This window comes from Madurella fahalii (assembly GCF_045866475.1).
Source record: "Madurella fahalii IFM 68171 DNA, scaffold_2, whole genome shotgun sequence".
In the NCBI taxonomy this organism is placed as follows: Eukaryota; Fungi; Ascomycota; class Sordariomycetes; order Sordariales; genus Madurella; species Madurella fahalii.
Genome location: NW_027263972.1, coordinates 6,541,257 through 6,568,080, shown reverse-complemented (window position 1 = coordinate 6,568,080; position 26,824 = coordinate 6,541,257). Strand labels below are relative to the sequence as shown.

The 26,824-nt window shown below is 50.3% G+C and overlaps 6 protein-coding genes across 6 annotated transcripts; 2 read left to right on the top strand and 4 right to left on the bottom strand.

The window, feature by feature from the left end:
- Window positions 1-8,639: 8,639 nt before the first annotated feature.
- Window positions 8,640-9,769, top strand: MFIFM68171_04683 (uncharacterized protein; the record flags this gene model as incomplete). Its single annotated transcript, XM_071060103.1, has 2 exons — window positions 8,640-9,138; window positions 9,195-9,769. 2 exons carry the CDS (start codon window positions 8,640-8,642, stop codon window positions 9,767-9,769), a joined length of 1,074 nt encoding a protein of 357 aa, XP_070916204.1.
- A 739-nt stretch (window positions 9,770-10,508) lies between these two features.
- On the bottom strand, window positions 10,509-12,544 carry MFIFM68171_04682 (uncharacterized protein; the record flags this gene model as incomplete). Its single annotated transcript, XM_071060102.1, has 7 exons — window positions 10,509-10,773; window positions 10,847-11,129; window positions 11,260-11,300; window positions 11,360-11,475; window positions 11,536-11,665; window positions 11,749-12,245; window positions 12,320-12,544. The coding sequence occupies 7 exons, from the start codon at window positions 12,542-12,544 to the stop codon at window positions 10,509-10,511; spliced, it is 1,557 nt and encodes a 518-aa protein (XP_070916203.1).
- Window positions 12,545-18,758: 6,214 nt separating this feature from the next.
- Window positions 18,759-20,459, bottom strand: PNS1_1 (pH nine-sensitive protein 1; the record flags this gene model as incomplete). Its single annotated transcript, XM_071060101.1, has 3 exons — window positions 18,759-19,113; window positions 19,179-20,103; window positions 20,165-20,459. 3 exons carry the CDS (start codon window positions 20,457-20,459, stop codon window positions 18,759-18,761), a joined length of 1,575 nt encoding a protein of 524 aa, XP_070916202.1.
- Window positions 20,460-21,562: 1,103 nt separating this feature from the next.
- Window positions 21,563-23,537, bottom strand: MFIFM68171_04680 (uncharacterized protein; the record flags this gene model as incomplete). The annotated part of the gene is made up of 2 exons (XM_071060100.1): window positions 21,563-23,090; window positions 23,149-23,537. The coding sequence occupies 2 exons, from the start codon at window positions 23,535-23,537 to the stop codon at window positions 21,563-21,565; spliced, it is 1,917 nt and encodes a 638-aa protein (XP_070916201.1).
- Window positions 23,538-23,906: 369 nt separating this feature from the next.
- Window positions 23,907-24,866, top strand: MRPL1 (mitochondrial 54S ribosomal protein uL1m; the record flags this gene model as incomplete). The annotated part of the gene is made up of 2 exons (XM_071060099.1): window positions 23,907-24,151; window positions 24,206-24,866. The coding sequence occupies 2 exons, from the start codon at window positions 23,907-23,909 to the stop codon at window positions 24,864-24,866; spliced, it is 906 nt and encodes a 301-aa protein (XP_070916200.1).
- A 136-nt stretch (window positions 24,867-25,002) lies between these two features.
- On the bottom strand, window positions 25,003-25,962 carry MFIFM68171_04678 (Conserved oligomeric Golgi complex subunit 2; the record flags this gene model as incomplete). The annotated part of the gene is made up of 1 exon (XM_071060098.1): window positions 25,003-25,962. The coding sequence occupies one exon, from the start codon at window positions 25,960-25,962 to the stop codon at window positions 25,003-25,005; it is 960 nt and encodes a 319-aa protein (XP_070916199.1).
- Between the last annotated feature and the right edge of the window lie 862 nt (window positions 25,963-26,824).

The following is a 26,824-nucleotide window of genomic DNA, read 5'->3' as shown; positions in this document are numbered from 1 at the left end:
ACTCCCGACGGCTCTAACTACACCCCAACCTTAGGTATCCGACCTATATAGTTAAACTAGAAGATCACTGATATCGGTCTCTTATAGATCGACATGGACCCTGAAAAGTACAGCGAAAGTAACCTCTTCTATATCGATAACGAGAAGCAGCTCTATTACCAAGATATTAATCTATAGATTGATATAGTATACGACTATACCAATGTCAGTTATGCTAACTCGGATATACTTCGTAAGGGAATATACTAACTCCTACAAGGTAAGGTACTACAGTAGTATCAAGAAGAGCTTACTGTGAGGACCAGCTGAGCGGGGCCAGTGTGAGGTACGGTCCGGAAGCCTCAGAGCCGTAGCGTAAGCGAGCCTCAGAAGTAACAACGGCACTAAGCTGGAATGGCATAAATAACGCATCAGATAAGCGTCGAAGGAGCGCACTAGCAAGGATGATGATAAAGTAGTAGAGCGGGGAAATAAGCCCTAGCGATACTGTTACGGGCATAAAAAGGAGGGTAGGAGATAGAGCTTAGGAGGGAGGTAGAGTTTAATGAGACTACCACTCAACCCCTAACGAGCACTCTACTCCTACGTTACGTGTGCACTGCTTGTACCCAGATACTCTGGTCTTACTACCCTTGGATCCTTGATCTTTACACTTACTATTACTAAAAAGGCTTCACTTCGTATCGAAGTCATTAGCTAAACCAATAAGATCCAAGCTAAGTTTAGTATCAAACTCCAGAACGTAGAACATTGGATATCCAAATACAGTTATATAGTATCTAACAACCTTAATGATATACCTATTAGGAAGTTTGCTATAGAATTCTTCCGATATATACGGGTCTGGGGAGACAGTATACCGCTCTAGCTATATACATAACTATATAGCAAGTTATACCCCGAACTTCATTAGCTATACTGACTACTTAAAGAAGGTACGAACCTTATAGAGTACCTAGACTACGTTAAAGAGTATAGAGTAGTATACTGTAATACTTTAAGAGCTAGGAAGACCGCTACCCATATAGGATACAATACAGATATCGAAGAGGAGGAAATAAACTCTTACAAACTATTAGACGAGGAAGTATACTGGAGGTTAAACAATAAGTAGTACGACCGTTGACTATAGAGAAACTGTAGAAACTTCAGTCGACGTTTCGGTCAGAACGACTGCCAGTTCCTAAGAGGGGAATAAAGCTGTGTGAGGATCAAGGATCTAAGGGTAGTAAGACCAGAGTGTCTAGGTACAAGCAGTGCACGTGCAACGTAGGAGCAGAGTGCTCGTTAGGGGTCGAGTGGTGGTCTCATTGAACTCTGCCTCTCTCCTAAGCTCTGTCTCCTGCCCTCCTTCTTATGCCCATGACAGTATCGCTAGGGCTTACTTCCCCGCTCTGCTGCTTTGTCGTCCTCTTTGCTGGTGCGCTCCTTCGACGCTCATCTGACGCGCTATTTATGCCATTCCAGCTTAGTGCCGTTGTTGCTTCTGAGGCTCGCTTACGCTGCGGCTCCGAGGCTTCCGGACCGCGCCTCACGCTGGCCCCGCTCAGCTGGTCCTCACAAGCTGGAACCAACCTAGCTTGAGCAATTAGCGGAATAGAAGATCCTCTATCAGAAGAGGTGGATCCTAGGTCAGCCATAGCAACTAGTATAGCAGATTTGACGATTCCCGAGAGGACCGAGACTATAGGTATAGCTGAAAGCAAAAATAAATCTTCTAGAGAAAACACTACTTCACTAAGAGACGAAGTAATCCAGACGGCACGCATACCTATATCAATAAAACCTGCATTATCAGTAGCAATGAAGTAGCTGACAACGAAGCCTAATAGCTTAAAGAAGTAGGATACCTCCTACTAGAAGACGTAGATAAAGAAGTCTATTGTAAAGGGGTTGTTCTGGGAACACATTGAGGGAGATGGACTACGATGTCTTGATACCGAAAAGACCTAGACCAGCAGGCGATATCTTGGTGAACAGCCTCCTATCAATTACACAGAGATTGATCCTTGCGGATCAGAAGTGCCCCGCGTGAGAGAGTTCCCTCACGGGGTTCTTATCTATCCTGTATCGTGACATCATCCAGCATCATTCGGCAGGTCCTCCTGACCTTCGTCTAGAGACTCTCGTTACATCTATAGCGGCAACGAAAAAGCCTTCTACCTAGATAAAGGCAAGCTATACAATCCGTATCCCTGACACTTAAACTGTTCCAACTAGCGATAGTAAAGCTAGAAGGAATAGCTGAAAGTATTATACTGTAAAGGGGTTGTTCTGGGAACACGTTGAGGGAGATGGACCACGATGTCTTGATACCGAAAAGACCTGGACCAGCGGGCGATATCTTGGTGAACAGCCTCCTATCAATTATACAGAGACTGATCCTTGCGGATCAGAAGTGCCCCGCGTGAGAGAGTTCCCTCACGGGGTTCTTATCTATCCTGTATCGTGACATCATCCAGCATCATTCGGCGGGTCCTCCTGACCTTCGTCTGGAGACTCTCGTTACATATACCCAGAACCCGAAATGAAGAAACCTAAGGCACCGCTACTAAAACCCAAAACAAATAGTACTAACATAGAACTCGAAGCTAGGAACGTTAAAGCTGACAATACCAGCAAAGCCGAGGATAACAAGACAGAGGATATCTACCTTGCGTTCAACAAAAGATAGGTTATCGAAGCCAACTTTTATATCACGACGTATGCTAAAGCACCGACTAAAATATCCTACTTGAGAATCGGCATCACTTCCAACCCTAGAGATGAGCCGACTAACATTTATTTCGATACCGGGAGTTCCGTAAACCTAGTAGACCGGGAATGGATTGCATAGTAGGTAAAGAACCTTCGATAGATAAAAGTCGAGCCGTATTATCAAGGGAGTCAGTTCACGTATCTAAATCGATATCTAAATAGAATTCGACTTCTATATCCCTAGTAAGGTTAATAGAGTGCCTGTCAATAGGCATTTCCAAGTTTATACAGACATAATTGAAGGACTTAGACCTAAGATGTTGATCGGTACTGACTTTATGGTTAAATACGGTATTCGTATCGACTTCGTCAGCGGAATTTACTTATTTCGATCAGCATTCAATATAAAGGTCGAAGGTAAAATCATTAAAAGAACTCTATAAGGAGTTACTCGGCGAGTTATAGTAGTACAAATGGTAACGATTATACTAGGATAGTCAGATATCTACCAGGTATACTAGAGTGGCTTTCCTAGGCCACTCAAGGCTAATAACAGATATACTAGCCTGATAAACCCCAACGTACTAATAATATACTTTATATCCGAACACTCTGACATCGTGGATACTAGAGTCGATTGGAAAATAATAAAGGCCTTCGTAGTATACAACAAATCCGATAAGCTACTAAAGATCAGGAAAGGGCAGAACCTCGGACATATCGTAGAGCTTAATGATAGAGACGATAAGCCGATTGCTATCGAATAAAAAGAAGTGCTCTACAATTAGGCTGAACTCTGTGTCAGAGTGGATAACGAGGAACTTATAAAGATAAAGGTACCCTGAGACGAGGCTTATAATGCAACAGAGCCATCCTTAAATAAAGATTCGCATCTACTATAGAAGTCCAAATATTATATACTATTCTACGGCATCGAGAAACCTAACGATATACCTGTTGTAAAATCTATAGTAGGTATTAGCATCTGTAATAAGGACTCCCGGCTAGTGGAAAAGGTAAAGGCACTTCTAGATAAGTATGACCTATACCGCTACCGTAGGATCGTACTAATGCCGAAGGACTAGAAGATAAGGATCGAGCTTATCGAAGGATAGTAGAATAAGGTAAGGCCTGTCAAAGCTTACCTATTAGGACATAAGGATAGCGAATTTCTCAATACTGAGTTCGACGTAATGTATATAGCAGGCAAACTCGACTTCATATATAGCCCTACAGCTATTGCCTGCCTAGCCTTCATCGTTAAGAAGGAGGTTATAGGCAAAATAAAGAACCACATAGTCGTCGACCTACACCCTTTAAACATATAGGCGATTCTAGATATTTACCCTCTTCCCGACCAGGATAATATAATAGCCACCATTCAAGGCAACAAATTCTTTACAGCATTCAATACCACCGACTTCTTCTATTAGCTCCCTATTGCAACCGAGTACTATAACCGAATAGTCATTATAAGTCCCCGAGGGCTCGAAAGATCTAACATTGTACTTATAGGCTTCAAGAACTCGCCTACCTTTAGGCAATAATGGATAGACAAGCTGTTTAAGCTATATAAGCACTTCGTTAAGGCTTATATCAACAATATAATTGTATTCAGCAAAACTGAGAAGGAGTACTTCGAGCACTTAGCTATTATCTACGAATTACTTAATAAAGCCAAGCTTTATATCTCAGCTGAAAAGTCTTTTATAGCGTACCCCACTGTCCGACTACTTGGATACGTTGTTAACAGTAAGGGCATTACTAAAACTAATGACCGTATCGCCGTATTCAAGAAGCTGAAGTTTCTATAGAACTTAGATAACTTCGAGTACTATATCGGTATAGCCTTATAGCTAAGAAAGACGGTTATATAGTTCGATAGGAAGATCGCGCTATTATAAAGGAGGAAGACGTAGCTCCTTATAGTGGTAAGAGTTAAACAGGACCTACTAATTGGAAAAATAAAGGGAGCCTACAAGGCATATACCTCCACCGTCAAGTTTGACCCTATAGAAGAAAAATTAGAGGCTTTTAGGATCATTCAGGAGTATATATACGAGCAATCCTTCCTCTACCATTACCAGCTAGACAAGCTACTGTTTATCAAGGTAGACGTATGCTGTAACAGATTTAGAGCTATCGCCTTCCAACTTAGCGTCGACTAGGATAACACTTCAATTCCAGGCAAAGACATTTCGAGTTCGAAGATCCAGCCGATTCTATTCCTATCTCGAGCCACTACCAATACCGAGAAGAAATACGGATCAACCGAAATAGAAGTCGCTGCTGTCGTTTAGATCATTAGGAAATTCAGAAAGATAATCGAATCCAACTGCCATCTAGCGAATATCCTGACCGACTATACCTTAACGAAAGGGATAGTAAAGTATACGTTACTTCAAACGATAGACCTTACTAAGGCCAACCTAAAGCTCGCTAACACAGCTAATTAACTTTCATAATTTAAGCTCAATATCTTTCATATCCCTGGCAATCTAAATGTCGTTTCTAACGCCCTTTTGCAATTACCGACCTACAAGCAGGATAAAGTACATATACGAGCCGACATCTCAGACGAACTCAACGATATCTGGACATACTTCCTTACCGACAGCGACTAGGACTGCTATTCAGCCGACTAGTCTAGTATAAAACCAATCCTCAGTAACAAGTTGAAAGCTGCTATCGTTAAAGGATATAAGACCGACTGCAAATACAGTCGTATTTACAAAGCTCTCTATGAATACATAGTAGCAAAATTAGTAATATCAACGGAAAGAACGTCAGAAACAGTAAAAAACGGTATAAATATACCGAACGGTTAAAGAAAGCGCCGACGACCGAAACTTCTATTCGGCCTATATACAATCAAAGATAACCTGCTTTTCTATATCAACTACAGTAGGGAGTAAAGTCTTATTTTACCTACTTCCTGTATTAAGGATGTCCTTACTATAGTATATGATAACAAGCACTACTTTGGAATAGGAAAGATAATAGCTGACCTTAACAGCATATACTTCTATTAGAAATAATGGAATATCAGGAAATTCGTTATATATTACACTACTTACCGAGAGAATCAGAAGAACAATCAGCTACCTCCAGGCAAATTACAACCCATTCGACCGATGCCTTAGCTATATTACACGATTACGATAGACTTCGTTACGGATCTCCTACTAATTCCATTAAAAGATACCTTCTAGTAACATTAAAGGATTTCTTCTACTCAATACTCTATGTACCAATACTTGCAAATTTAGTGAGAAGAAGCTGTTATTAGTAGGAAGTAAGAAGTACAGAGTAAAGGAGTAGGCTATCACACTACTCCGAGCCTAGACTTTCGTTGATTAGGGTATCCCAGCTGCTATTATCAGCGATAGGGACCCCAAATTCACTATAGTACTATAGAAGAAACTGTTCTGACTACTTGGGACCCGTCTATTGTTCTCAACTGCATATCACCTATAGACCGACAGATAGTCAGAAAGAACGAACTAAACGGTCGAAATCGCAATTCGGATAAGTATAGCTAACGAGCTAAATCTATTATAGCCGTTACTACTACTGGCCTTATAGTATAATTTGAACAACTCAATAACTGCCCCAATAGACAGATCCTTAAACGAGATAGTACTGGGCTTCAAACCACGTTCTATACTCGATATCCTCAAGGAAACCAGTTCAACCGCCAAGGATAACGAGCTCTCCGACATCTTGTACCAACAGTAGTAGAAGGAAGCTGCGGAACTGATTGACCACGCCAATACCCTAACTAAATATTGGAGATAATACAACACCTAGGTCAAGGGTACGGTAACTAGAACAGGGCCGCAACGTCTGGAACAGAGCTTCGGCATCTGGAACAGAACTCCGGCACCCGGAATAAGGCCACAACGCCCAGAACAAGGCTACAACGCCCACAACAAGGCTCTGGCACTCGGAATAGGGCGTTGGCACCCAGAATAGGGCACTGGCACCCGGAACAGGGTCCAGCATCTCTAAACGCACTATAATCTCACCTGTGGAGCGAAGAAATCTCGTATTCAAGGAGATCTTCAAAATTAGCTCCACAGTAAGCAGGTAATCCACAATAAGCCCCCTTTCCAATTATTCCGAAGGCTGAAACGGCCGACAAGATCAAATCTATAATAACTACGACTTTCCCTCACTTAGATAGAATTAATAATTAAGCACTTTGAAGTATTTTCTTCACCTTCCTTCTTTTCCATCATCCACTGTGTGCCTTACCTTGTGCATAACTACACTTCAACAGGCTGACTATCTTTAGAATCTAATACTTTAGCCGCTCGATCTTGTCGGTTTGTTGCTTGTATTTCTTGAGCTCGGCTTGGTAAATAGACTATTCGAGCTGGAAGGTACGGAAGCCGTCTGCTGTGAGATCGCCGATTTCAATTGCTGACGTGGTTGCAATTGCTGACGTGGTTGAACCCGTAGCCGGGATTGCCGTCTAGTCGTCCTCAACCACAGATTAGGTACGGCCTCTAGCTGTAATAGCTGATTGGGTAGGGCTCTTATGCTTGTGACGTACTAGGTTCGGAGCCGTAGGCTCGTTGAGAAATGGGGTCAGGCCTTGAATCTGGGCCCACGTATTCCCGGCAACGGCCTGGGCTTGGAACTGCAGGTTCCAGGATTCCCAGTCGTCAGAGCTGGTCAGGAAAATAGTCTTATCGTTGTTGACGGCTGTCATCTTGAATCGGATTCAGGGATGCTTTTGATTGTGCTTCCTTTATTAGCTTGCTAATCGGAGGTTGAGCGAATGAGACTCTTAATTGTCGGAAACACGGCACCTCTGAATCTTGGGAAATGACAGTTGAGGATTTTATGTGTGTTATCTTGATTGTGTTGATTGTCTCTGTGTCCATCATCTGTCCCGTCTATCTTTGCTGGAGAGTTTACCCCTTTTATAGACGAGATACGCGTACAGGATGACGTCCGTACAGTGGCGCAGTTAGCTGCCAGTCTTCCTTAGCTCAATAGAGTACATGGATTTGGCTCCCACACTAGATCCTGTGATCCTGATCCTTTGGCACATGATCCTTTTGACAGCTATATCTTCTACACTACGCAGTCTAGGTAGAAATGCACGTACAACTAGCTCAACGATATATTCAACAATAGCCTGCTCTTCAGATTCAGTAAGATTCTTCGAATTAGCCGTATAGTCGTGTCGTGCAGGCTTGCTAGCTAGTCGACGATGAATAGTTCGGGAGGCAACGTCGTAGATCCTTGCTGTAGTTCCAATCTTAAGTTTTGGGTTCTTCTGAATAGCCTTAACGGCTAAGATTACCCTAGTTTCCTTTGAAATGGGAGGCATATTAGGTTGATGAGAAAATTGATGTTAGGTGTAAGAGGAACGCATCGCGTAGAAAACAGGGCGCTCGATTGTATGTGGCGCTCGCTTGTGGATTACGTTATCTTTTCGGAATAACGACTTCACCGCTCTTCTGTGTGGCGGCTGGTCCGCGTAGTGCAACCTCACCCCTCAGCCTGTTACATTGATACCCACCATAGTTTTCGTGTCAATCGAACTTGGGGCGATTGCTTACGGCAAGGGTGTCTCTGAACCCCAAGAGAGAGGCGGGACATCTTTTCTCTTCTTGAGCTATTCTTAGGGCGTTTTACATCCATGACCCTTGGCCGTAGCATACGCACACAATTGCAAGTCGAAGTATCAAAGGCACAATACAGGGTTCGTGTGCTGACCACTTACCGAAATGTGGTCTCAAAGTCCGCCCCGCTGCCGGGGTGACAGCTCTATCAATCTATTTTAATTCGGCACTTTTGCTCATACTTGATGCGGCTACGAAGAGCCCCGCTTTCTCCTCCGGGTTCGCGATTATTGGGATATTGCCATCTTCTTCGTTCCGGCTCCTTCGGATATCATCTGCTAAAAGCACCAAACACGAGAAATAATGTCTGGGACAGTAGCAGGCGAGCAGCTTCCAGCTGTCGTTTCAGATCTGACGCCTGAGTGGCTAGGGGCTAAGCTGGGCCACAAAATCAAATCAATCGAAAATACACGAGCTATTTGGGGCACTGGCAGCAAGTTGTTTTATACTATCACGTACGAGCATGAAAGCAACGCTGATAGGCCCTCGCATGTCTGCGTCAAAGGCGTTTTCAATCCAGAGATGATCAAGGCGCAACCGTGGACCGTCAGCCTGGCGCAGCGCGAGGCTGAGTTTTTCTCGAAAATCGCGCCCGGCTTGAAGAACATGATCTTCCCCAGGGGCTGGTGGAGCGGCACGGGTAACACCCAGGGCATCGTTATCATGGACGATCTGACCAAGTTGGGCTGCACCTTTGCTCCCGAGGTGGCCTCGTATCCGTTGGAGAAGGTCATGATGGGTGTCGAGCAGCTAGCTAGTTTGCATGCGCAGTACTGGGGCCAAAGTCAGGAGGACCATCCCTGTAACAAAGCCCCTTTCCCGTGGCAGGTTCTTGATCAACATCTAACACGGCAACAGGGATATGGAACAACTACGACCCCGCTATGAAATTCATGTGTGCGTCCTGGAACGAGATCGTGCGGCTACCTGGTCGACCCCAGCTGCCCGACTACCTGATGGACGGGAACCGATGTAACGAGGCGCTAGACCGCTATTATGCGGAGCGTAATCCCCGGTTCCGCACACTGCTGCACGGCGACACACACATCGGCAACGTCTACTTCACGGCCGATGGGCGCATCGGGTTCCTGGACTGGTCGGCCTTCCATTTCGGATCGTGCTTCCATGACATCGTCTACCACATGACGGCCATGCTGAGCGTCGATGATCGCCGCGCCCACGAGATGGAGATCCTGGACCACTACCTCGACACGTTGCACCGGCTCGGCGGGCCCAAGTTCGACCGCCACAACGATCCCGAGGTCATGATCGAATACCGGCGGTCATTCATGACCAATGTCATCTGGCTCATTGTTCCCGATGGCCTGCAGACCAAAGAGCGCGTTGCCGTCTTGTGCGAGCGCACCGTTGCGGCTTACGACGACCATAAGGTCATTGACGTTATCCTTGGCCAGCCTAAGCCGGTTGAGTAAATTCAGGGAAATGAGGGAACAGACATTCCTTAGAAAGGTCTTGCCCTTTCCTGCTTGGGTACGCTGAGTCGGAAACCGAAGATTCGTTCGTACTCATGCTTAAAACGGGAGCGCTTGCTCTGATGAGCTGGGCGTACTGGCTCAATCCCTGTGCCATAGTACTATTGGCGTTCAAAGACTAGACTACGGGTGTCCCCTCTTTCACAAGGATGTGTTTTATTTTCTGCCATTGCGTGTCCCGGCCATCTTTGTTGCAAGGAAGAGGACAAATTGGAACACCGCAAATAGCAATAGATAGTGCTCGCTTTACGGGAGCATCCATGAGCGGTTATCAACCCAGTGCCTGAGTCTCCACCAGTCTCTCATTCAACTCCCTCCAAGCCTCCATTCCAACACATGTTCAATATACCTACCAGGGCCATTCTGGTTATCCTCTTCGCTCGCCCTGCGGTGCTCGCCACAACCAGCCTCTCAGTCTCCAGTGAACTGGACGTCAAGGAAGGCGTTGAGCCAACGGCCCTGTAAGGCGAGACAGATGAAATTCACCGTCAAACCATCGACAAACCACCACCTCTAGCCAGACGCACCCCTCGCTCCCAAAGCAAATTCACTCCCTACCATTCCCCCTCCCCCCAACCGAAAAAAAAAAAAAAAAAAAAAGGCTCTTTACAACGCCATACCCTGCATTGCTTACGGATTGTAAGCGCAAGCGAGACCGAGACCGTAACGGACGAAAGGGTTATTCTTCTTCTTGATATCCGACATTGAAGACCTTGTGCCCACTACGGTTCGAATCCGCTCTATCCTCGCATTCGCTCTTGTAGCTTCGTCTAGTACACGATTCCCGGGGGCGGAGCATCACGGTTGTGCTAGGAAAATGAATGATAAAAGTCCGCCAAGCAAAGTGTCGGCGCGCGTTTGGATGTGTCAGCTGCATGTTGTATTTTGTGATGAACTGGCCTATCATGGTCTTCATGATCGCCGATGCGTAGTACCGCCCAGGACTGTGCCATTTCTGTGTCAGTTCGTTGCTCGATACGACTAGATCCAGCCGATAGGCTGAGTAAGGCAGCTTACCGTGCGCATTTCCCTGTTCCCCAGAGCTGCCAGTCCGCTATGTCAGTGAACCCTGACGACTTCCGCCGTTCCGGAGCCTGGAACGAGGTCGACGACGCGGCGCCAGCCATATTTTCGACCACACTAGGCTGAGCAAATCGGAAACCATGAAACTCATCCGGTTTGGCGCAGTAAGCTGCATCTTGCGTAAGCCCTTGAGCAGCTGTGCATACCCACTCCACTGCGTTGACTTTGAACCCCCCTGACAGTTGGAAAGGTTGCAAAGCCTTGCGGCGGGTGCTGACTGATTCCGCCGGGGTTAATCTAGCCGACTCCTTCATGAAGCGTCGAGAAGAGGAAAGCATTTGCCGCCAGACTTGTCGAAAGCTTCCCACCCCGTTAACTCAATCTCCTTTCTGAGCGGCTCAACGTACTCCGGATGGAGGCAGAGATCGTGAATGGCAAAGCAAACCGTCTAAAGAGCTCTCGAGGTTAGGAGCTGCTTGAACGGTGATTGCTATACGAGATACTTGCCGTCGATGTGATATGGACCGACCCGAACCACAGGGCGATGAGCTCCTGAACAATACGTTCTGCAGACCATGGCTTCGATCTCGGCGAGTTTTCCTGACCAGTTGAATGCAGTCTTTCTACACTGGTATCAGAGCATTGCATACCCAGGGGCGGAAGGCGGACAGATGAAGGCTTACATGCTCTGGAACCTTGTGCCCCAACTTTGCCATGTCTCGCTCGTCCAGACATTCGGCAGCAATTGGCTGCAGAGTGTTGAAGATTATGTGGCTTGAGTTGAGCTTGGCTGAGAGGAACTTGCCGATCAGACTACCTGTTGGCACTACAGGTTAGCTTCATGAAGTACGAACCATCAAGAGGCCGTCCAGATTTTTCGCTGCCATTGAACTCACCCGGAAAGAATCTCCGGGAGCAAGCGTAAGATCTCGGCGATGAGCAAAGTATGCTCGATAAAGTTGAGAGCTGCTTTCATGAACTGCTCGTTCTTAGCTAGATCATGACCAAAAAACGCTTGGGCATTCGAACTTGCAACTCCTTGGACTACCATCGGATAGAGAGGTGGCACTTTAATTCCATTTGCGACTGGATGTGAGTCATAAAGCCGGTCAATAAGTCCTGACATGGAACGCCGAATCTCTGGCAGGATGTCGGGAAGGTGGTTGGTGAGAAGGGTACGGAGTGTTCTAATCAAGGGCGTGCCATTGGCCCCTCTCTTCTCGAGCCAGTCGAAGTTCGACATGGTGTACTTGGGCTGGAGCATTTCCTTCGCCGCCCCCTGCAGGGACAAAACGGAATCCGGTGCGGCGTCGATTTCCTTGATGTGCTTCCAGGACGAGACAATCAGATAACGATTTCCAGGGACGTCGACGAAGAACGGCGATCCGTTAGCCTGTAATGAGAAATGAGTATTTTCTTGGTAGGAGATATCACGGTCACAGCTAGATAGAATAAACGATCACTAACCTTGGCGAAGGCATCTTTGATGACCTTGGGGCCTCTGATCAAGAACATCCAAGCTCGTGCGCGCCTCTTAGCTAGTACAACCGGCGCCGAAAGCGTGGACCAGAAACACGGCGAGATGTTCGTATGAACCCTGGGGAGGAATGAAACCGCTACAAAGAGGGCAACGGCAAAGCCGGCAAGGAGGATTACCCCAAGACCTGTCGTGTCGGAGAGAAGCAGAAGCATGGCAGTGGTAGTCTGGTAGTATGGACGAGGAAGAGCTTTGAACACAGATTTCCAACAAGATATGGACAACACCACCGTTCCATCTCGGGACATCGGGACGTGATATTGCTTAAAAAAGAATGCCTGGTGCCTCTCTTTTTCGCGGTACTCGGCGCTCGACCGTACGGTCGACCACACCGAGAGCTGCGGCTAAGGACTCAAGACTCAGAGTCAGCCCGTACAAGCCATTCCTTGATTCTGCAACCATACCCTTACGTGTTGGTCAGTTCTGTTTGGCGGACCGCGATGCACCTATGAGGCGTTGCCTATTTTAATGCCCTCCTTAACCAATGTAAACGAGGGGCTAAAGTCATGAAACCTGTTCTGGATGCAGTCAAACTGTATGAATTTATGAGTCTAGCGGAAATCATAGCCAAAAGAAGGAACAGAATTCCCACTTGTGATTCCCAAGCTTCCCCGTACTCCACAAGACGTGGCCTTCTCAGCATCGCATACTCCTACCACAGAGCCATAGTAAGCAACCTGAAGACAGTGCAGAAGGTACAGTACGTACCTAACAGGATGAGGGAAGTCACTGACATTAGCGTCACCACCTTGACCGCTTAGACCTATGACCTCTGTGCTGACAATAGTGGGGATTATGACACTTGGTTCGGCATCATCACTGGCACATGGATTTCTCTATTGTCAGCACAGAGTACAAAGGTCTAGCTGCAGACCAGGTAGTTAGTGTGGTGTCATGAGTGTCAGAGACCACCCTTTCCCCGGCTAGGTACGGACGAACTCCTGTCCCGCGGTTGTCCCGCCGTAGGGCTGCATTTCAGCCAGTCCATATTCTAACACCGGATACATAGATACAGAGGCACGCCTTATTACCTCACGGCTCTCTCCGCCCCAATCCCCACTCCCCTCCCTCCTACGACCCTGTATCGCTCTATAAGCTCCAATGTTAGCAGGGCCTTTTGCTAGCCCAGTTATCGCGTTAGATTACACATATACTGTGCCGCACTGCCCTGTTGGCGGCCTAGAATGCAATGCATTAGGTTCCCCTAGGTGTGGAAGCCACATGCGAACCAGGCGAGGGTTGTCTAGTCTTACGTGAAAGTCCCGTCGTGCTCCGTGGAGAAGTCAAGCTCGTCTTTACTTGGCTCAAATTCGTCTATATGAATTCCCGAGCGCTGCCTGTTATCTAATAGTTACGCCCTTGTCAACACAATGCCATAATACTATCAACAGCAGGCTGCAAACTAAACCACCACTCGAAATGGACCAACTCCCGCCCGGTATCGACTCGTCGAGTATTCCCCTTATCCCCAATCCCAATGGCAATCCTCCCAACTTCGACAACCCCGAATCACTTCAAACCACTGTCCTGGCGACTGGTATTGCGTTCATCTCCGTGAGCGGAATCTGCGTGATCCTGTGGCCTTATACGGAGCTTACGAAGTTTCGCAAGCTCTTTGCCGATGACTGTCTGGAAATGTCCGCCTCCCGGTTGGCCCGATTGGGAAACTAACACGGAAAACTAGACTTTTGCGTAGCTGGAGAGATCGTGGGGATTGCCCAATGGGCCGTCCTGTATACAAGTATGGATCTTGCTTCTGTTCTATTGGCTTTCTGATCGGCTGCTTACCCTGAATACCATTCGGCAGTGACGGCCCACGGCTTGCGGAGGCGCTCTTGGGACATCCCCGCAACCGCACTCACCCTTCCAGTTATGAAGGTAAGTACCGGTAACTACCTTAGTTGTGGATGTTCATCATCAAAGCACGGCATTAATCCGAGACATCAGCTCCAACTCGCAAACCAAATGCTGGCTGTTGGCACTCACTTTGCCGTTAAAGCGGCCCTGGTTCTGTCTTTATGAGAGTCTTCGGCACCTTGAGATGGGTACGCATCACCTGCTACTCGCTGCTGGTCCTAACACTCCTCTCCTATGCTTCCTACGAGGTGATTGTTTTGATTTTCTGCATCCCGAGGAGCGGCGAGGCCTGGGATCACTTGATCCTTGCCAGATGCGCGACAAGCGCCCCTGCAACCATTGCCGTAGGCGTCCGTTCCGTGGTGGCCGACCTCGTCCTTTTTATCATGCCATTCCCCATCATCGCTGGGTTGAGTCTTAGCCAGCAGAAAAAGAGAGCGCTTGGGATTGTATTCCTAATCGGATTGCTGTACGCCGGCCCTTGGTCAATATTTGCGACCTTCAGACTTGGCTGATAGCACCCGCAGCGTCGTCGTCGCAAGCGTAGTTGGCCTTGCGTACCGGGTCATTGTATCGTACAACGCAAACGATCCTGTCTGGAACGGGACGAACGTCGCAATCACAGCGTACGTCGTTCATAATCTTGTGAATAGCGGCCAGCGGGAACTAACCTGACTGCAGCTACATGGAAATATTTGGGACCGTCATGGTTGCCTGTGCACCAGCTCTCTCCTCTTTCTGGGTCCATATTTTCACTCAGAGCAGCCTATACTCGAGCCTCCGGTCGACATTCTTTCATTTATGGCCGGGATCTACAGCGGCGGCGGCGGGTTACCACTATCCAGCTCAACAATCCGGGGCATCCCCGCAAGGCACGAAGCGTCCACATACCGGTCACTCCAGTTCCCGCAAATTAGTAGATGAGGACTTTCCTTTGAGCTCTATCCAGAAATCCACCATCATCACCCAAAAGGTATCAAATGACCATACCTCCGACTCTGGGCAGGGCCAGAATAATGGCGATGGGAGTTGCGCAACACGTCCCAAAGATGGTGATTCCTAATGGCGGCTCTATTGCGCCTAGGCGGACAAAGAAAGCTGCTCCGGCACCTCAGACAACTATGGTCCAAAGGTTCCTTGTGCCTAAACGTTCATGCAGCCAGAGGTATGACAACGGGTAAGCTGGGAATGGGGATGATCGCGGTAGATGGCAATGGCGTGAAGCGACGGTCGTGGTAACGGGATTAAGAGGGGATTTGGATCTGCATGGAATTATTTGGCACACACCACATAATTCCGTCTGTTTCCCCTCTTTCGCATCAGCTAATTAATAGACGCACGATACGCTGTTCGGCGACGGTCTGTTACCTGTTGTCTGCCCGCGTGAAAGCTGAAAATGGATAGCGGCCCGCCACGCGGACTATCCAACAGTGATCCATGGTGCAACTCGTTCGATACCGGGATGTAGGAGCCGCTCCTGAATGTAGACGCGCCACTTTTGGAGTTGTTTCTGGAGCGTAGATAATCCAACCAAGTTTGCCAGAGCAAGAAACAGCTCCTGCGAAGGCGTGGTATGTTCCAGCAGAAACAACTCCTAATTAGGTCCTAAATCTGCCCAAACCAGGCAAGTCGTCTCCCCCCCAAAAAGCTCCTACATCTCGGATCGCTGAAGGTTTCGATAGTTTCTTAAGTTCATAGATATGAAGACATCACATTCTAATAGAGTTCGCCTAAAGTAGCAATCAAATACTCAGATATTTAACGTCCGGCGGGTCCAGTCGACTGCAATAGCCGGTTCAGGAGTGCGGACATTTGGCCTGGGCAGCAAGGGATAAGTTCTCACCAGACTTAAGTCCGTACAGGCGCTATCACCAAGGTTCCACAGGACCACAGGAGCCAACCGCCGATCCACCGAGATCAGTATTACCGATCCAGCAGCGTTCAATGCGGCTGATTTGTGCACCAAAATTACAGTTTACTTTACGTTTGCACAATGGGATCGCGGATTCTTGTGCTGATTCCTTGCCGACTGAAGATCCACACCGACCACCAAGGCGCTTCTGCGGCCCACAGCTACGTACAGTAAGCTATGGTACTGTACTGTACTGTACTGTTGATACATGCCCGCGCCCGGTTACACTGGCCTCCGCCATTCTCGCAACATCCCACAACAGCCAACAACCATCAGCCAACAACACCAGGATGGCGGTCTCTCCTCACCATCGACGCCAATCGTCCCTTGAAGGAAACATCTCCTTTTCAACCCAGCCGCTATTGGGAGCGGCCGAGCGCATGTGCGCAAACAATAAATTCTACCGCATCGTTAACTACTTTGAAGAAACCCAGGCTCCACTCGGGCCCGTACAATCACCCTCTACTTATCCGCCTCACTTACGAGTATACCCGTTCGGAAGAAGCCAAAGATACCTTCCTCCGAGCCTTTTTCCAAGCAATGCATCTTCAAATTTACAGTAAAAGTGATATCGATTTTGATACCGACGAGCGATTAGGGTCGTCTCTAACCGAATTTGCGAACCATCTCATCGACCACTTCTTTTTACCCCGTAAGACGAAATCCCTTCCTTCTCTTCCGCCTTTACTGACGTCCTTTAGTGCTAGCTTCTTTCAATAAAACACCGCAGTTATCCCCGGGCCCCATCTCGGCATTCCAAGGGGTACAAGGGGACGGCGTCCGGGGCTTCGTCGGCACACCGGAAAGGGTAACGGCCCTTCGGCATGACTGCCTTGTTCGCGACCGCCATCGCTGTGTAATCAGTCGCCGGTTCGATGTAAGAGAGCTAGAAGAGGGAGAAAGGATAAGTGGCGATCAGGTAACCGACCACGACGGAAATCCATTCGAGGCGAATCACATATTCTCAAGATTGGAGGTTGCCCATATCCTCCCCCATGCTCTTACATCTACGGAGAAGGGCTCAGAGCTGGTTGGTTACCCTGTTGCTGTCGAAACGTCTTTAGCTAACGCTGATCTAGAGCGCTTCGAAAAGGCTGCGCTCAATATCCTTAATATGTTCGATAATGGAGTCGTCCACCTGATCGAAGGTAACGATATCGATCGGCCACGGAACGCTATCACGTTGGACCATACTCTCCACTACCAATTTGGCAGATTCAAGATCTTTTTCGAACCGGTCGTCGGCCAAGAGCATACCTACCTAATTCGGAGCTTCCTCTCCGCACGCGTTACGCCAGGCTTCCCTATCCAGCGTACGCTCTTCCTTGCCGAGAATTGGAATATCGACCCTCCCTCACCGCGGTTTCTCGCCATCCACTGCGCCATTGCTCATATTCTCCACCTTTCTGCAGCTGGCGACTATATAGAGAAGATCCTCGCGGACATGGAATGGAAAGATACGCGGGAGGACGGGGGAACCGAGTTGGCTCTGCTTGTGGGACTTAGGCTGGGCGGATGGTTGGACCGATCTGTTGCTATCTAGAGGGCAACAGATATCTCGACCGGTTTATGGGACTCGGCTATATATGGCGAGAGAGAACAGCCCCAAAAATACGGTTCAGGCCACCTTAGCCCGAGGTCGATGAACGGGCCGGTCAACCAGCCGGCAATAAACATTACCCACCCTCCTCCGCGCAGTTGCCATCGAGGAGGAATTGGTGAAGAGCATCGTTGATTGAGGCTGCGTGGTAGGATGCCCGCTCGCAACCAGGCTTTGGGTGGCCAAAGGGGGAAATGTCATCTCGGTCAGAGAGATGATGGCAACGGGTAGGGACAGCTACTGGTAATTCGCAAAAGCATGGCATGGGTTGGCCGCCAGATTGCTCTCGAGGGACGAATGAACCGATATATTCAGTAACTGGGTGGCGCGTTACAGTCAGCCCATCAGGGCTCAACAGCAGGGAAATGATGCCCGGAACAATAATTACGAGCGAGCTCTTTCTGTTACTTTGATCAGGCAATTGCTCAATACTACCATTCCTCATTAACGGCGATACCCAGATAGGCAGTCTCGTTTTACATCAATTCCCCTCGCGCCCGGATGACGAGAGGTTCCAATGTTGATGTATCAAAGAATAACCTGCAGGCCGGGTGATAGATTGCAGAGGCAGAACCAAGGGCCTCAGGAGTGGACTGTAGCGGGCTAGTAATTGTGCTTGAATGCGACGAGTCCTTGCACACCTACACCAGTCGGATTAATGTCAGCTGGCTAGAATCCATGTAACTAATTAAGAGGTTAGGTACCCTAACAGTCTGCAGTCTCCGCTCCTCCTCGATTTTAGGGTCCCCTTCCCAAAGATCCCTTCGTCGGCAATTGTATCCCATAGGTATCATAGGTATAGAGCGCCATTGTAATAAGCATTATCACTTAGGTAGCCAACTACTGGGGTTATTTGAATATTTTTACCGTAGCGCTAATTATGTTCTCTTCCAGTCGTCGCCCCGGCCAAAGCATGCTAGCATCTGTGTTCATATAGTCCGTAATCCTCGCTGCCTCCTCACCCCCTCGCCCTTTCACGCTCCAGTATTTTGTTACCACTTCATGCATGAATAGCCTGTTGCACATGCGGATAAACCTGCACCATGCGATAATACAAATCGGGATGGTCGCGAATCATAACCTCAGGATCCCATGCTGACGCAACAAAGATGGTATCGATTCCGCTGCTGAGGGGCGTGGTAAAGATGTTGCAGATCTGCAGGCCGATGAGAAAAGCAAACGCCACGACGACAGGCGTAAACTCCCCGTTGGTATTGTAGGCGGGTCTCGTGAAGACCATGTAGACGTATGCGAGCAACGCGCAGGCGTAACCGACGAAAGTGGCGCCCATGCCGAGGACGGGGCCGATCAGGCACTCGTTGATGAGGGCGTCGATGCCGCGGTCCTTGATCATTCTTCAAGGGGGATTAGCATGCAAGATATCTAAGTGAACCTCAGAGGGCTCCGATGGGCAACTCACTTCCACGTGTCCTTTGCTGCTGGGATGTACGCCTTGCCGTACAGAGCAATGTGCGAAAAGGCGTATCGGTTCAGGAACTGAATCGCCCAGTCGAGGATCCCAATCAAACACCCAACAACGCACCACAGGACGGTGCTCAAAATGTCACCCTCGGCCGCAGCCTGCTGTTGGGCAACCGAGGCCAGCTGCCTCAAAAAGTTAATAATGGCCACCACCAGGCTCCCCAGACTAATACTCCCAAAGCTGTAGGTAAGAGACCGCCTCAGCGCGCCGCGCGTCACCTTCCTGGGGAAATTCCTCGAATTAAAGTACCACGACCCGTACACCCCGGAAATGGTCGTGTGGATCGTGTTCTTGAGCCACTCGGAAATCCAGTACGCCGCGAACGTGATGAACACGAGCAGGCCGACCACCTTGGCCGTGCTGCAGCTACCCACGCCCTGCCGGCAGGCCGGGTTGTTCGGGCTCGGCTCGTACTTGACGTACACGCTCGCCAGTGTGACCGCGTACCAGGCGGCGAAGGCGGCGGCCAGGAGCCCGCCGGCGGCGCTGACGACGTAGACGTGGCCGTGGCGCTTGGCGACGTCCATGGCGGTCTGCAGCATGAGCACGCTGAACGGGATACGGCGCCGCCAGCTGAAGAAGCAGAGCGCCATGAAGACGACAAAGACCAGGAAGACGATCCCGCCCGAAACGTAGCGCCGGCTGAGCATGTAGAGGGCGGTGGCGAGGCCCAGCACGATGTTGAGCACGCCCGTGATCCAGACGAACTGCTTGGTGAACCGCCGTGCGAGCCACATGTAAGCGTAGCTCAGCACGATGGCCGTGATGAGGACCCAGAGGAAGAGGTAGATTGTGTGGGTTGTCAGGCCGAAGGTGTTGAGTTGCCCGTTGAGGCCGCCCGAGTTTTCTCGGCGCGTTGCGGCTATTGTGCTGATGTTAGTGTGGTTGAGCATTTCAGGTCCCTTATTCCAGCGGCATCATACCATAGCCCTGAATAGATATCCCTGATACCACCGCGAAACCGGCACAGGTAGCCAAAAAGAGCAAGCCAGCCCACACATCGTTCCATTTCGGTTGTTGCACGATAAACAGCTCGTCGAAGGTTGGAGGCGGAGCGAGTTTTTGGTCTGGTTGCGGGGGGTAGGGCGGAGGGCGGTAGTGGGGACCGTCGGCGTGGTAGGCTCCTGTTTGTAGCGGTGGTTGCGTCTGGTACGCGTTAGGCGGAGGAGCAGGTTGCCCATTGTAGTAGTTGGCAGCCTCGCCGCCATAGTTGGCCATGTTGTGAAGTGCGCGATTCGAACCCGCTTGAACGTGCTTCTGATCTCGAGTGCCCAGCGCCCGCCGTTGAGAGTGTTATGGTGTTCTTCTTTCCGGAATAGGAAGTGATACACCGAAAAGGATAGCAGTATGACTATACAACTTCTCAAACATAAAACCCAAGACGCCTCGCAGTTTTACGAGTTGTCTTGTGCATTAAATCATGACGTCAGTGCGATGTTCACGGGTGACGGAGTCGGGTCCGTGCCAAGACGGGACACTGAGGTCCGGTGTTGGGGCAGTTTCCTTCGCCGGCCGGTGCTCGGTTTTAAACCTCTGCTCCGTTCTCACCCGGAGTCGGCAACCTCAAACCTGTTCGCGGTCAGGTGCTCCTGCAGTGTCAGCTACTTTGCTCTCAAGACTTGCTTCGTGCCTCTACGATATCTGAGCTCGCACACTAACATCCTCCGGGTATCGGAAGCAACAAGGTAAGATGGAACCTCCGGCCCGGACCGCGCTTCCTACATCAGCAGTGTGCGGAATTCGGATCTTTTTGCTGCAACGGACGGAAAGTTGACTCGGAGATGCTGGGGTAGCAGCTTTGCGTCCGAAAGGGCCCTACTATTGCTTTCTTTAACGATCTAGATAAGTAAGCTGACGGACATGCGGCGGAATTGACGCTTCGTCCATGTTACCTACTTCGGGCAGAGGTTTAGGCTCGGGTCTGCCGTACTTACAGTGCAATCTCTCTGGTCTAGACTAAATAGTGCTTAAAAGAGGACGTTGCACAGGTAAAGGCATGGGGAATACTCTGGTGGACACGACGGCTGGGTTGCCTTCCTCTACCAGTAAGGGACTGGCATCACTCCGTTACTTGGGCGCCTTGTGAAATTTATCTGGAAGATCGGTCGCGGATCTGTCACCATTTCGGCTGCCAGTCTAAGTACCAGTTTGGCATGAACGTCGAAAACGTTGAGGACATTATCACATGATAGCATCAATGGCAACCCAGCAGTTCTCCTACCATTGTTACCTCGTCACAAACACTGTTACCAAGAGAACAAGGGGTTGTAGACGCGTTTCACAATCTTTATAGGACACTCTTAAATTTGCATCACAACACTCTACTTGGGTCCAGTCTTGCCCGTGGGGATGCAGAAGAGGATCAACCTCTTGCCCTTCTCCCCTTCCTCGCCATTCCGCCAGTCATCCAGACCTTTGTCAACGCGGTAGTAGCCGCGTCTCTCAAGCTGGATGATATCATCCTTCTTTAATACCGCGGCAGCCTCGTCACACCAGGCATCCTCCATCGTCTCCGTCACGGGATTGAGAAAATCCTCCATATTATCCTCCTCCTGCAGGATATCCTTGGTAATGAGGTAGTCAAAGTCCCAAAGTTCGGCCGGGACAAGCGACTGGCCCTTGGCGGCAAGCCACGTGATCTTCTTCTCCGTGGTCTTGACATCACCCTGCAGGTTCAGCTCGCATGTGAGGCTGGGGATCGGATCACCGCTCGCAATGTGCCGGACAAAGGCGTTGCCCCATGCCATGAGGGTGATCTCCTCCCCATCCTTGAAGCTCTTGGCATCCGCCTGATCCAACAGCAGCTCCAAGGCGAACGTGACCTTCTTAGTTCCGATGTCTTTGTTCTTCGGGTGCTTCGGCCTGTCGGTCGTGTAGGGCTCCGCGGGCGCTTCGGCGCCGGTGACAGTGACCTTGACCACGTCCTTCTGCAGGATCGCCGTGTGCCGCGGTGCAATCGGGTCGATCTCCTTCTTGTTGCTAGCCCAGAAGTTCGTCCAGTCCATGGTGACGACATTCCGGCTAGGTCCCTGCTTGAGGATGAAATCGCGCAGGGCAGGGATTGTCATACCCCTCCTGCGGACGCCACGAATGGTCGGCATGCGCGGGTCGTCCCAGCCCCAGACTTTACCAGTATCAACCAGCTTCGCAAGCTTGCGCTTGGAGAGGAATGTCCGGATGAAGTTTATCCGCGCAAAGTCCCACATGTAAACCTGCCGAAGCTTCAGGGTATCCAAGAACCACTGATACTGTGGGTTTCTGTCTGTATACTCAGTAGATCTCAGGGCATGCGTCACCCCTTCATGGCTGTCAACAACCGGGCATGCAAAGTCGTACATCGGGTACATCTTCCACTTGGTACCGGTCCGGTGATGCGGTGTCTCGACGTTGCACCGGTAGATGACAGGGTCCCTCATGGCCTTGTTGGGGTTATCGACCGAGATCTTGGCGCGGATGCAGTTCCGGAGGCCCTCCTCAGTGCCGTTCTTCATCTCCTCGAAGATGCGCAGGTTCTCCTCGACAGTCCGGTCTCTGCGCTTCGACGCGATGCCCTTGAAGCGCTGGTCACGCATCGTCTCCTGGTCTGTGTCGTCGGCGTAGGCGTGGCCCTCCTTGATTAGGCGAACGCACATCTCGTAGAGGTAGTCGAAGTAATCTGATGTGTACGAGACCGCATCAGGATTGATGCCCATCAAGGCGAGGTCCTCAATAATGGCATCCTGGTACTCCTGCTTCTCCTTGGAAGGGTTGGTGTCATCAAGGCGCAGACGTAGCGTTCCGTTGTAGGCTTGATGAGCGAAGTAATCGCTCAGAAGAGCAGCTTTGGCATGCCCGATGTGGAGGTATCCCCTGGCCTGTGTCAGCTAAATGCTGTCTGGTGTAGATAACCGGAGTTGGACAAGCTTACGAGGGCTCAGGCAAGAATCTTGTCACGACACCCTTGTCGGCATTTTGCAAGGCGAGCGCATAGCTTGCGCCAGCCTTACTTGCAGCAGCCACCTTTGCCTTCGCAGCTGCGTCCTTGGCCTTGATCTCTGCCTGGATCTCAGGGTGGTTCTCCTCGATGAAATTGAACCAACGGGCAAGATTGACCAAGCTTCCCCGCTTGATGAATGACACGGCGGCACGGTTACCGCGGAGTGCCTGCCAAATCTTGATGTCAATGTCCCCAAGCGTGTAGCCATCGAGATATGTTCGGAGAATGAGATGCTTGTCCAACGCCTGAAGGCGGGGCTCGATCTGGCGGAAATCCGCTGTGAGCAGCGCCTCCAGGGGCTTGAGCTCGTCTAGCTTCATATCGTGATTGAGAGGAAGAAATTGGCCTCAGAACGCAAGCAGAAATTACAAATGGGTAGGTTTATAACACTGAGTCTGCCAAACTCTTTTTGCTCTGAGTCAATCTTTCTGTAATGTCACAAGTTTTTGGAGGGGCAGGAGGGGCATTCCAATGATGCTCTGTGTGGCGGGGTAGTTTTGCCGGGCGGTGAGTGCCCCGACAGAGACCCTGTTACTATCCTTGTCATTGCCGTTGTCGCCTAAGATCTGAGGCTCCAGAACAGCCCTGCTGATTGGACCCAACTTTTTTTTTTGAAAGGTGCAATTGAACGTCCAAGACCCAAGTTCGCGACATCGCACCGCCCCGTGTTTGACAGCGGTGACGGCGCGATGGCTTCCACAAACCAATGCCTTGCCTCGCTGGCAAGGCCCAGCCTATTGGCTCCAGTCAGACCAGCATTAACTTCGGCGATACCGAGATTCCTTGCACCATCAGCCATGGCTTCCTGGGCACGATATGCGTCCGGAGGAGGAGGCATGCGCAAGCGCCCGACAAAGAAGAAGAAGACGTACAAGACATTCCGCTGCTACGATCTGAGCCCGATGGAGCAATTTTCTCTTTGCGATGCTATGCGGTGAGTCCCACTGCTTCCCCGCTGCTGGTCTCGTCCTGCTAACTCTCAATCCAGCTATATCCGGGCCTTCGAGGTTGGACGTCCGCCCGCCGTTGTCAAATACGAGCTCGCCGTCAAGCTCAGAACGTCAAAGGGTGGGCCCGTGGTACGAAATCGGATCCGTCTGCCCTTCCCAGTCAAGACCGACACACGTATCGGTGTCATCTGCCCCGAAGGTAGCCCGCTCGCGGTCGAGGCACAGCAGCTCGGTGCCGTGGCGGTGGGAGAGGAAAGCCTGTTTGAGAGCGTCCGTGCCGGCAACATCCCTTTCAACAAGTTGATTTGCCATGTAGACAGCCAGGACGCTCTGAGAAAGGCAAATCTCGGCAAGATATTAGGTCCTAAGGGCTTGATGCCCAGTGCGAAGACCAAGACGATTGCGACCGACCTTAAGGCTACCATGCAAGACCTTATTGGTGCCGATGAGTACAGGGAACGGAGCGGCGTGGTGAGATTGGCGGTTGGCCAGCTGGGTTTCACTCCGAAGATGCTGTCTGATAATGTCAAAGCTGTCATGTCCCTGTTGAAGCAGGACATCAACGTCGATGACAACCACCCTAAGGCCCTCGATGAGGTTGTTTTGAGCTCGACTAATGGCCCTGGGTTCAGTCTGGATGGCACGTTCGCCCCGAAAGATGAGAACCTCAAGCCCGAGGACCTACAATCTGTCATGTAGCCCTTTGTATCATAGATGTCTGTCGTGTACTATAATGTTATGAGAGTAAAACGTGCCAACGGCTTGGGTATCTTGATTTTTCTTGCAATGATATTGGCGGTGCTCGAACATGCCTCGACAGTGTTCACGTCACCGGTTATGTCTCCTTTAAGACTTTTACCGCGTCAGCTTCCGCGTCCAGCATTCTGTATATCCCCAGGAACTTGAGGACACGGCCTTGTCCTTTCGCGCCTGCCTTGCGAGCTTCTCTCAGCGCCGTGCTTAAGTCCAGCAGTATCGTGTTCCGACACCTCGACATCCTTTCCTCCATTTTCTTCACAAACGGCATTTCGCGACCAATGGACGCTGCAATCTTCTCCGCTAGGCCATAATCCCTCGCCAGCGCGGTCAGCTTCGACGGGCTGCTGCTGATGAATTCCACACTCCCTTCCTCCTCCTCCTCCTCTTCATCATCATCGCTCTGTTCAAACTCGTCTCCCCACTCATCCCCATCCTCATCATCCTGGATCTTCTTCCCCTGCCCTAGCCCAATACTCCCAACCGCAAGCCTCGCCTCCAAGCCCGTGACCCTCTCATCAAGCTCGAGCATCTTCCTCCCTAGTTCCACAGCCCCTTTCACGTCCTGCAACTCATCATTCAGTGCACCCACCTCAACCCTCCGCTCGCGCACTCTACTCTGCACCTCCTCAACGGCCCTTCGAAACCCCAGCAGCGCGACCCGCACATCCTCGACTCGATCCTCCCCGCCCTTGAGCTCATCCCCAAGACTGAGAAACGCCGTGTAGTTGGCATTGACCAGCTCGAGCAACTCGGCACTGATGGCAGAACTCCGGTCGCGTAATTCGCTACGCAGGTCCTCGAGGGTCTGGTGTCGGGATGCCGGCCCGCCGGTGTGGAGCGCCGAAAGGTAGGATGCGGCGTCAAAATCCGGAGCGAGGAAGTCCCTGCGGGAGAGGGCCTCGGGGAAGGGGAGGGGTTCGTCGTTGTCGTCGTCGGCGTCTGCGGAAGAAGAGGAAGAGGAAGGGAGGTTGAAGCCTGAGTAGGAGTAGGAAGATGCGGGACGGGAAGACGGCGAGGGGAGGGAGAGGTGCGCCATTGTGACGGTGGTTGCTGCGGTGTAGGTGGGATGCGGGTCGGGTTATTCCCGTAGCAGTTGGGTCATGGAATTAACGGCAAACAGAGGTTGTCGTTCAGCTGCGGCATGTACCGTTTCCCGTTTGGCTTTGGGTCGGTGGGCGGGTGCATGTGGCTTCGGATGGCGGTGGCATCCCTGCCGGATTCCGTGTCCGAAAAAGTCGACGGGCATCTCTAAACGATGGGTTCTTGGCTTGCGGGAATGGTCTGTGCTGGAACCGGCACGGATGGGGAAAACGCCGTCGAGAATCGAAGATCTGCTTATCGAAGCCCGGCGTCACTCACCTTTCTACATTGCAATCTAGCGTGGACAAGAAATCGTCGTTGCAATATTAATTCGACACCAAACTCGAAACAAGCAGATACGCTGGTAAACGGCCCGTATCCCCCTTCTCCGAAGGATGTTTCGATAACCTTAACCGTTGATCGTACCTGGATCCCCTCGTTTTGGTTCTCCGACATCGCTTGCGCGCAATCCCCTCACCGGGCCGCTTTCACAAACTAGGACAGGACAATCATAAGATCGACTGATAATCGCTAATCTCCCCGTCAGCAAGCCCACAGCGTAGCCGCGCCCAGTTCCTCCGGGCTTTTCGGCTTCGGCACGGAGATCCTGGCGCACTCGATGCATGAGTGGTCCAGTCCGAGCGCGCTAAGCCCATATTAGTGTAGCGCCGCCAAGTAATCTTATCAATCAGTCAGTGGACTGATCCATCTCGATCGCATCTCTGCCGAGTCACAAACTTCAGGGGACTAACCGCCTCGCTCCCGGAATTTCCCTGCCGCCGGTCCTCGGGTCGGAATGGGAGGAACACAAGTCCTGC